At 44.4% G+C, this 11,037-nt stretch overlaps 2 protein-coding genes across 2 annotated transcripts in view; one reads left to right on the top strand and one right to left on the bottom strand.

The window, feature by feature from the left end:
• Positions 1 to 1,015: 1,015 nt before the first annotated feature.
• LOC122401599 (ubiquitin carboxyl-terminal hydrolase 3-like) lies at positions 1,016 to 10,419 on the bottom strand. Its single transcript, XM_043403832.1, has 6 exons — positions 9,930 to 10,419; positions 6,199 to 6,346; positions 3,828 to 4,620; positions 3,377 to 3,619; positions 3,109 to 3,302; positions 1,016 to 2,548 (listed from the first exon to the last, which is right to left on the bottom strand). The coding sequence occupies exons 1-6, from the start codon at positions 10,018 to 10,020 to the stop codon at positions 2,386 to 2,388; spliced, it is 1,632 nt and encodes a 543-aa protein (XP_043259767.1). The 5' UTR covers positions 10,021 to 10,419; the 3' UTR covers positions 1,016 to 2,385.
• The window catches only part of LOC122401597 (furin-like protease 2), a 451,734-nt gene continuing 443,190 nt past the window's right edge, over positions 2,494 to 11,037 (top strand). Inside the window, exon 1 of the mRNA XM_043403823.1 lies at positions 2,494 to 2,565. The gene's annotated coding sequence lies outside the window, so the exon portion shown is untranslated. The remainder of the gene's footprint in view (positions 2,566 to 11,037) is intronic.

Raw genomic sequence — 11,037 nt, 5'->3', positions numbered from 1 at the left:
TAAATAAAGCGTATGTCGTCGTTCATATTTTTTATTTATACGTCGTTCGTACATATCTCATTTATTCTCAATAATAGTGTTGCACGCTTGCTTCCATCTTTTTACTTTTTTTTTTCCTTTTTTTTTCATACGAGTGAGTCTTTTACCGAAGATGCGCATTATCGAGTGTTTATCGCCTTAATACAACGTTTCTTCGCTACGCTTTAACTTATTATCGTTATTATCGTTACCATTATAGAAAAAATAAGTCTTTAAATAATCACATAAGAGTCGCCGAGCCGTTGAGAATCGTGGGAAAAAGGGAAAAAGAGAGAACGTGTTTTGTATACATACATGCATGCATACGTGTATTTTGTAAACACACACATGTAAACGATCCGTGTATATGTAAATTGTGTTTTTCGCGATACGTGTGTGTCGTCGAGTGTTAAGTATCCAAGGAATAAGGTAACATGTTTTTTCCGAAGTAACAAGAGTGGTTGGCTCTATATGGTATTTTCGTTTACCAGCTCCCTTGAAATAACGATGTTCGCGCTAAGCCTAGAAAAAATCTATCTACCGAGAAGACCAGTCGTTTTCGCGTTAAAACTATATACGAGGTACGCGTTACGCGTTATTCCGCTACACGGCCCGGAGGAGCTTTAATCGATTCGATGAAGGGAGGTGGTCAACGACCACCGAGACACCGGCGAAAACGAGCATAAAGAAAATCAACGCTAAAGGCAACGCGTTTCCGCGATCCGCCTCGAGTACTCTTTTTTTTTCTCCCTCCGACCGTTTCTAAAAAAGGAGAGGAAGCTTAGTCCGCGGTATGCCCCTACATGTTCACGGCACAAACAGACGATCCGGTAATGGTATTTTTGTCTACCGTACAAGGTCTACCATTCAAATGATTAAATATCTTATAACCCCCTAGCTGCGTCCATAAAGTTCCAGAAGAAATTAAAATTAACCGAACTGAACACGCAGGCTCCCCCCCCCCACTTAACTTCTTCGTTGGAAATAATTTGTCTACTTTTAATATCTTGTGAACGAGTTGCAGCAGCATTGTAATGCTTCCGTTCTGGGTGAAAGTGTCGAGGTGACACGGAAGTTATCCTATATTGTGTCTTGTATCGATATCCGATAGCTCGGCGTGACCCTTCGATTCGATTAATCGCATTATTGCATCTAAATAAATTAAACTATCGGTGATCTTGCAATTTTGTTATGTAAACTCCGAAATGTTAATTTTAATTAATTTAGTTCAAGTATCTCTATCCTATGTCATACTTTCTGTGTTTAAAAAGTAATTTCCAGTCGATATTAATGATAACGAACGAGAAAAACACAGTCACTCGGCACACCAACCTATAAAGTTGGTTATCGATCAATATGGCCGAAGGACGTACGTAAGTACGTATGTATGTAAAGTTATTTCTCTAATTTTCCGAATCGATCAGACACACGTAGGTATCGAGAGGCTACAACCGGCTTGTCACAAACATAACTTTTTCACACCTTGTCATGTATCTTGCAGAGTAGAAACCCTTTTTGCATTTCATCCACGTTCTTGATAAATAAGAATATCGAGCTTATCTTTATTATTTCTAAGATAATTGTATCTAAATGGGATACTAAATGACCTTGAATCGTAACTAATAAATACAGGTTAATTGCAAAGATTTCTAAATGTATTTTGACAGGGAACCTAGCAGAGTATAAACCTTTTCGAATATTGAGCTTCTTGTTATTGTATTACACTTTGACCACAATTCTGTGACTTATAATGGGATAGTAAATGAACTTCGAACTGTAACCAATAAAGACACGTCCACCCAGATTAAAATAAACGTGTAACTTTCGCGAAAAATCTCTTTTCGCCGTGACATTGCAAAGAAAAGTTAAGTGGGACGCCGTACAAAATAAAACAAAAGCTGTCGTCCAGTTTGCGGACAATTAGTATTCGCTTCGAACGACGGAAAGGGTAAACTCGATTTCCAAAAATGTGCTCGTATATCGTGCTAGTCGCGACGAATTGCTATACGATGTCGAGCAGACAGGAAATCGTAAATTTCTATTATCCGGTTCCGGTAAATGCAAGTATCCGTAGCATGCTGCGCCCTCGAAATTCATTCTATCGTTTGTCGCAACGGAAACATAATTTTTTATATACAATACTACTTAACAATGCTACACAATTATTCGTTTGGAACAGATGGGTCAAGTTTTCTTCCTTCCTCTTTCAGAAACCTCGAGATAGCGTGTTTCCTGGTTCTTCAGTTTTGGCCCGTTCGCTGGTACCGTACAACATCCGTGTTGGGGTCATCATCATTTCTTTGCTCGCTCATCGTCATCGTCGTCGAAGCTCGTGCCATCAGGACGGGACTGGCTGGGGAAATGACGTCACAATGGGGGTGGAATGGAAAACTCTTTTCGCACGTAGAACAGAATATACGGTTTGCACTTGGCGACCGCGTCCGTGGTCGCCGGTCGTACGGAGCTATCGTTAAAGTGAAACCATTGTCCATCGTGAACGGCGAAGGCAGTGTAATGTCCAGTTCCAGCACTAAAACAAACAATTCGGTACGTATAATCGAAAGAATACCATCGTTGCTCGATATAACGGACAGATATGTAACAACTACAGTACCTACGAGAGCGTTGAATACTTTCTGGAATATTGATTTACGCCTACATATTATTATGGTGGTCTTAAATTTAAATAGGCAACCGTGTATTTGAATCTTTGATACCTTCTTGCAAGGTATAGAACATGAAATGGTAATTGTAGAAGTTGTGCAAGGTTTATGACAGTTGTGGCATAGTTTATTCTGTCGTTATTATTAGTATCAGTCTTGAACGCACTTCATATTAATTTAAACACGCCTATGGTTCTACATGCTCGATCAAAGTTCCAGAACAAACAACCTCGACTAGAAGAACCAGTCGTTTGGTGCATTATTGATCGGACCGAATGAGTTTGCTTCCCCCAAGGAAATATATTCTTACTGAATCCATAACAGTGAAAAATATTGCCAGTTAAGAAGGAATGAACGCGTCGAAAGGGCAAGATTCTCGTTGGTTCCACCGGGGACTGGTCGAGAGTAAGTAAAATAAACAACGTACCCAGAACCGTGGTGCACTATAACAGCAGCCAAGTCGTACAGGTGGCTGTTCGAAGCGCCCAGCTTTGTTCCACTCATGCCACGTACCGTAAATGCCGACATGTCGAGCGATTTCATGGGGAAATCCACTTGCGTGTCCACCTTGGAGCGATAAGAATTGCACCACCTAAATCTTTTAATGTGAAGGCACAACACCTAGAACAAGTACATAATAGTATCGCGTGCACGGGAAAGTAGTTTCGTTACATTATCCGGGATGAACTACTAACATTAGGCAGCCTGTGTATCCAGAACCTCTTGGTGGACCTTTGCTTCCCCATACAATTGTCGCAAAAGTACAGTTCGCTGTCGGCCAGTTCTTCGTCTTTGAAGAATCTGGATAGACTGTAGGTGAGACTGCATACCTCCTCCCGTTCTTTCGTTCGTCTTTGCAGCCGGTCCGGTATGTCCAGCGATAGATCCTGGAAGGGCTCGTGCGTCTTGGAATCTGTACGGCAGTTCATGCAATGGACCTGCGCGAGGAAACGCGATCCATAATTCGTCCGCGCTTCTCCCAAGAAGAAAATGAATAAAATGACTTTCCAAAAAAGAACGTTCATTTGAGAAATAGACACTCCCACCCGGTCGTTTCGTAATTGGAATAATAAAAATGCAACCGGCAATACGAGGTACGAAACATTCGAGAATCTCTCTCCGAGGAACGATGACGGCGGGACTTACCACGCTAAGGAGGGTGCCCCCGAACACGGCCGTGACGATGCTCTGCTTGCCCCGCAAACCGAGGGGCTCGTGTCCCAATCTGGGAAGCAATTGCAACAGCTCGGTGTGCAGTCTGTCGAGCATGTAGGTGAGAAACTCGTGCGCGTCCTGCTGTTGGTAGCCACGAAATCTGGGCACGACCTTCCAGATGACCAGGAAAAGACACTCGGGCGAGATCGCCTGCCCGTTCGAGCCGCCCAGGTTCAATCCCAGAAGCACCTTCCTCAGCTCCTCGGCGAGCAGGGCGTCGCTCATGCTCAGCTCTTTCGCGCGTCCGGGCGCGACGATGCGTCCCCTGTGCGTGGGCGATTCGTCGAAAGGTATGCCCTCGAGGCACGGCATCTGCGTTAGGTACTCGCAAAAGTGGCTGATGTTGTTGAACGATTGCAACACCACGTTCATGAAACAGGTGTTACCGAGATTTCTTAGGCCGACGACCTTCTTCTCTTTGGTTATCTTTGAGCTCCTACGCTTGGTCGCCGGCCGATTGTCCCCACTCGTGCCGTCCAGCGAATGTAGCCTCTTCCGTGCCGTTCTCGGTCGAAGGTTCCTCACGACCACTTCCGCTTTCCACAGGGCATCCGCGTCGTTGTCGTTGTCGCTGTTCTCTCTCCTCGAGGACGGCGTCGTAGACGGTGACGTGTTCCAATTCTCCTCGTTCTCTTTGTGTTCATCCTTGCGGAAGATGACTCGACGTATCTTCTCGATTTGACCGTTCGTCGTGTCGTTAACGACATACTCGTCGCATATGTAACTGAAAACACACATTTTTTCGTACGATCATTTTGTTCCGGGCTTACCGAACGCGGGTTTATCATAGTCCTCGAGCGTTTAATTGCAGCAGGGACTCGGGACGCCATCGTGCAATTATTCTGTTCATCGTTTGGAATTCTAGAGGAAACGACGCTTTCAAGTATGAGTGTCGTGTGTGCGAATTTTCGAATCTGTGTTTTGAACAACACGTAAATCGAAGATTATTTAATTACAAACATACTATGTTATACACTTGATTATTCTCAGCCGACAGAGACACGATATTTTCATAAAAACATAATGCAGTGTGAAGTATTTTATCGTGGCAACGAGTATTTATCATTGTTTGATACCGATAATAATTCTGAGCCGCATTCGTATAAAGAATGTAAACAGCCAAAGTTGACTCGAGCATTAAAGAAATAATGCTCGAATACCAAGGAGAAAACAATTTACTGATTTTCGTAAATTTTATTAAAACAATCTATAAAATATGTTTTCTGCTTAAGAATGTGTACTCGTTCGAAACCTTGTTTTTTAGACGAGGTTTAGTTTTCGAGGAAGTCGCGTTTGCATATTTGCCTAGTACGCGAGCACTTGATTATGTCTCGACTTAACGAACCTCTTTGTAGATTACTATCTCGGCTTAGGTTTACGTTTATTGTACCGAATAAACAAGGATACGCAGGCAAACGGAACATTCACGCTCGATAAGTTTTATTGTGTAAGAAATGGTTGAAAATGTCCGCCATTCTGTCCGAATACACAATTCCAGCTGTTTTAATTCATCGAACGCTAAATTAATTTCTCTTTCGATCGCTCGACCTTAGTAGCTTCTTCGAAATAGATAATTCATGTAACGTGACTCGGTAAATAAACGTTAAGTAAGGAGATCGCGATGGCCGAAGCGACGAGGAAAGTAAGACAGCACGATACGAAACAATTCGTGACACCGGTAATGTTTATAAATACAAATCTTGAGCCGAGACGGTAATTTACAGCGAGATTCGTTAAATCGAGGCATAATCTCAACATGCGTAACCGACGAATGTTTAAAGTCGAATTTCTTGAAAACGGAGAATACAAGAGACTGTTTGGCTGTGCATAATCGTTATGTAAGAGACGGGTTAAAAATGACCCATGTGTTTTGACTCCATGGTGCAAAATCAATCACCAAACCATAATAGAACAGTGTCACTGACGTGTCACTCGGGGGTGGATTTAGAAGACCACCCGCTCCTCACAGTGTTACGAAATCTTAAAGAAATATATTTATTAGTCACCTTACATAACATTCTATGTTTTCGAGTATACACTTGCATAAATGACTAAAATATTAATAGATAGATTACAAATCGTGCAGAAGAGGGTTGAAAAATATTTACAAATATCACCCTCCACCTCCTGGATCCACCCGTGGTGGGTGGAAATATTCCACAACAGGGTACCAATAGCTAGGAATAAATCGAGTGAAAGACAAGTTTACGAAGTTAAAGATTGAGTCGCAAGTGGATTTTGCAAAGATGGTCGAAAGAAAGAAATATGCAAAGTTAATAATTAGCAGAAACGAAAGACTCACCAGAATACTGCCAGGTTCTCACAGTCGATGCAAACGCAATGTTGAGTATTTTGTTCGTGATGCTGTAACGCATGGCCAGACACATATCGTCCACAGTGAACGTCCCCACAGTAGAGACAGAGCCACGTACTTTTCTCGGTGCCACACACTATTAACAACAACAAAATTTATTCGTGTCGTCTCTAAACATGGTCCAATACATATACACAGTCTACAATAATAATAAATATTTTATACCAAAGATTGCTCTAAAAACGGTGACGCTTAATGGGAAGACCTCCTTACCTTTCGATAGTATTAGAAACAATACTGATTATTTGTATACATCGTAACTGCAAAAGTGGGAATATTTAAGTTAATATCGTTGCATTCGCCGGATTGTTTGAAAAATTGTGGAATACGTTTATACATAGTGGCATCGTTTTAATAAATATCCGTCCGCGATGTACAGTTTGGAATATTCGATAAACAAACGCGGCACGAAAGACGTTCGATCGTTACGAAATAAAGCGAGTTCCGAAGCGGTGCACCATCATTTTGGCTCGTCTCGGCTTACGTAATTCTCAAGAGAGCGCGTAAAACCAGGGTGAATGGATGGAAGGCTGTTCGACACACCCCCTTCGCAGTCGATCAATCGCAAAATGTCTCGCGCTTCCATCGGGTTCGAGATTTTGCATGCTCGATTTTTTCCACTACACGCGTTTTTCAGACAGTTCGAAGCTAAAAAAAAGTCTTGGTTGGGTAAACTGATCTCATTCCCGGGGGCACGTTTCAATCAAGATGGAGGAAGTCGGTGAAAATGGATCTCGCAAAAATGTCTCGTACTCTGTACAATATGGATGTTCCTAATGATTTCCAAATGTTCATATCTTGCGTTGCGCGATGTAAAACTATTTTTAGTTGGCGAAATAAACGGTGCACGGAGCGGTAGAAAAAGACGCGAAGGTTCTAGCGAAAAAGGTACGACTACATGAAAATTGAGACGTCGGTTGCCCGCACGAAAAGTGCGAACTGTAACCCGATCCTCTGGAAGGTCGCTTCGAGGTGTACACGCGTTTGTTTCACAATCGAGCGCAAGAAATGGTTCGGTTTTAAATTCTTTCGAAAGCACTTCGATCTAATAGTATCGTGGAAATCTGAACGTACTGCACACGTCGATAAAGTATGTCGATAAGATTAATAGTCCTCGAGCTGTGCGAGAATACGCAGAAAATTCTATGCTATTTTGAATTGTTACATATTAGACAAAATGCACGAGTTCTCTCAAAAATAAAAAAGGTGTTATTCACTATCGAACCGAAGGAATATTTCTTTACCCTGGAAGAAAAAAAGTGTTTAAAACTTGAACTGTATAACAATTGATTAGAGAATAGATAAGAATGAAAACGTTTGCACTGTATCGATGCAGTAATTTAGAATTTAACTTCCGCGCGAGACGTCTGGCTGTATTTTTGGAAGATCGAAACGGTGCAGCGTACGTTTTTACAGTCGCACGCAGCAATCGTTAATGTACAGCATTTAGATGAGATTCGAATTTCAAATCGTCGTATCGAGATTCCGTCGTCGTGAAAGGCGAAGAAAAAAACGAATGTCAAAGGATAACTGACAACAGTGAAACAAGAACGCGTCTCTCCTTCGCTCCTTTGGCTCCGTCGGGTCATCTTTCCATCTCTTTCCGGCCTGGTAACGAACGATTCGATTCGCCACGCCTACTGCACTTTTGCGTCGTCGGAAGAATTTCGCGATGCATTGTCCGCGCAACGAGATAGATATAGGGGAACCCGACGACACCCAGAACCCGGTCCACGGTTCGTGAAAAAGGAACGGATGTAAAAAATTCGTTGAAGCGATGTCACTCGTATCGAGGCATCCGATTAGCAACGACGCCGTTATCGATTTTGCAACGTCGTACCCGAACCAGCTTGCAGAGCGCAGGAAAAGTTGTAGAGGGAGAGGGGAAGGTGTGGAACATGGGGTTCTTTTATAGCCCACGAGGGACGATTTTTCTCCTGCGAGCGGCTTGGTAATTCTTACCAGCGTCGCAACTCGCTAGACCACGGGGATATTTAAATTGATCTTGCGACTTGGATACGTTGCGATTCGTCGAGCGTGAACGATCTCTCGAGAGTAACGGCCACGGACGACGAGCAACGACGGGGAATTGTTTGGAGCGTATTTCGCCCGTGGACCGTCCGACGAGAAGTCCGGAAATCGCACATAACGCGTCGCGAGTTGGGCAATCAAACGTTCGCAAAAATCATCCGTCTGACTTATTGCTGCTAGAGTACGCTTCTGAAATGCTCTACGACTCTCTCCTTGACTATTTGTCTCGTTCCTCTGTTCCCCCACTCCAGACACTTTCCTCTTTCTCTCTCTTTCTCTCTCTCTCTCTCTCTCCTCGCGAGCGTGTCGTTGGATAAGATGGACATGTACGCCTCTGTTCCGAACGTTAAAAATCAAAGGGAGAATTCGTTTGGCGTCGAACGACTCGTAAAATGCTTCTTCTTTCGGGGGTTCGACCGTAAGAGGTCGCTGCAGCCCGACATCGATTACCAAACGCAATCGAATCTCGATTAAAAAATTAATAATCGATGAGTTCGCGAATATTTGTACCCGGAGGCCTGGGGCAAGGAAAGGAAGGACTTCGAGGGGAGCAATAAAGGTATTGCGCATATTTCGGATAAATATAGTACTAGAGGTTCTGCAAAGAAAAAGGATGAAAGCTGTCTACGAAGGAGGAGAAAGCACAGATCGGAAATAAGGGAAGAACCGTGGCGTACGAGGCTGACATTTTTCCAACGATTTTTCAAATGCTCGTCGAGGAAACGCGGAGGCAAGTCGTCGAGCGGAAACAGGGGAGGAGGAGAAAAAAATGGAGAAGTAAAAACGGGGAACGTCCAGGAACGACGAACACGTTTATCTGGCGAGTTCTAATGACAGATCTCAGGCCAGCTGATTAGTGCCGTCTGGTATTGATTTTCCAATGACGGCCGCGCCGCATACTGAGAACTCCCAGCAGGACGATGCACAGCGCACGTCCACGGCGCTCTCGTCGGTCCGTAGAGAACACCCATGAACGGAAACACATACACCAACTATTGCACGTATACGTATGCGTCAAGGAGTGGACTTTCACGTACGGCCGCACCCGCGCGTGCAACTTGCTCATATTCGCGCACACGAACGCACAGACACACTCGCGCCTATATCGCGAAGAGACACGTATATAATCGCACGATGACTTCGATCCGCGATACATACGAACGACACGTAGAGTCGTGCGTCCAACCGAGCACATATCATCCATACCGTGTATCAACTGTGAAAACAAAACCGTACACATCGTATCTTTTTCAAATATGCGTTACTTTCTAGAGGGAAATAGAAATGGTTCGCCTCGTCTTGTCGGCTACGACGACGGCTCAAGGCCGCGAGAGGAACGGCCGGGGCCTCGGTCACGAGAGGTAAAGAGAGAAAAAGCAATGCGAGGAACGGAGAAAGAGAACGGATAAAGAACGCAAAAGAAAAGAGAGTAAAGAAAATGGGAGACAATAGAGCGAAGGAAAGATCGAGATCGAGCCCAGCGAGAACGATGCACGAAATAGAACCGAACCTGCGAAGAAAGGATCGGTCGAGGAACAGAGAGACAGAGACCCAGGTTCAGCCTCGGACACAAGCTCCTCCTTGAAACTGCTGTAAGAATAAAGGTCTGGGTTTTTGTGGGCTCCTACCTGCACAGACGAACGGTAGATCCTTTGTACAGCTTGCTTCTACGTCGTTACCACCGAATTGGACGCTTTGAGCAAGATGTGGACACTCCATGTTTTCCTAGGCACGATTCCACGGGGCCCTCGTGGCCCCTTCTTCGGCGAGTGCCTGCGTATGTACGTGCCTGCGTTTACAACGTGTTCTTTCTCTCTCTCTCTTTGGGCAAAGGAGAGTAGTAGCAGGCAGCAGGATGGGGTGGGAATGATATACAGAAGTCGGGGTACGCTCGGTGCCCCGTAATATCCGTCACATAGCGCGAAAAGGGTACGATTCGTTGTTCTTAACGAAAAAGAAAGGATGCAACTGATCTCGATGCGCAACGACGACGGACTGAGGAAAACGAGCAGACCGAAAAGAGCAGTGGAGCGCCCGACTGGCCCCGACTACCGACCGAACGCAACCGAGCTGCGTCGGGCTCGGTTCTGCGGTGGTCGGGCTACCTCCAGAGTCACAGACCACTAATAGTCGACTGACTCGCCGGTTCTACAGTCTCTCCTCCCTGCTCCCGAGAGTTCCAACATTCGCAGGCAGGCGTGCGATTACAACTACTCTCTTCGTTTCTCTCACTCTTTCTTCCGAACTTCGCTCCGTCGGCCAGGTTGTGCTAGGCCACCTAGCCTTGGATCGTGCTAGGTCGCGCAGCCTCTGAACAAGTCAGCCAGGTCCGACTTCATCGTGTGGGCGCCTAAGGGAGATGCGTTTCACCATAATCCGGACGCGGAACGAGCTCTTGCGAAATATTTAACGTAGCAAACTCCAGTCGACAAGCCCTCATCTCGATAGTTGCAAAAATATCCACGAGAAATTCGATATCAGAATTAATACCGCGATACTTGGATGTTTCGAATCTTCGGAAAGAAAACGGAAAGGAGTGTGGAAATTTATTCTACATAAAAATGGCAGACATTTTTAATTAAAACCTTCCAAGATTATATCGACTTTTAATTCCATTATTTCTAACGAATCGACGAAGTCAGTACCGCGATAAAGGGTACCATATATTAATTAATGCTACGGGACTAAATGATATTGTAAAAATCTAATGACGTTTGCATCTGCAATCCATTTAAC

This window comes from Colletes gigas, unplaced genomic scaffold (assembly GCF_013123115.1).
Source record: "Colletes gigas isolate AHSC1104 unplaced genomic scaffold, ASM1312311v1 Colletes_gigas_Sc00026, whole genome shotgun sequence".
Taxonomy (NCBI): Eukaryota; Metazoa; Arthropoda; class Insecta; order Hymenoptera; family Colletidae; genus Colletes; species Colletes gigas.
This window is presented reverse-complemented; position numbering and strand designations above follow the sequence as displayed.

Excerpts from the sequence above, each read along its gene's own strand:
- LOC122401599 (XM_043403832.1), bottom strand. The coding sequence starts at position 10,020 with ATGGAGTGTCCACATCTTGCTCAAAGCGTCCAATTCGGTGGTAACGAC. Across the intron at positions 4,621-6,198 it reads GAGAACCTGGCAGTATTCTG|TTACATATGCGACGAGTATG; the intron begins GTGAGTCTTTCG and ends GTGTGTTTTCAG. Across the intron at positions 3,620-3,827 it reads GGGGCACCCTCCTTAGCGTG|GTCCATTGCATGAACTGCCG; the intron begins GTAAGTCCCGCC and ends TTCCTCGCGCAG.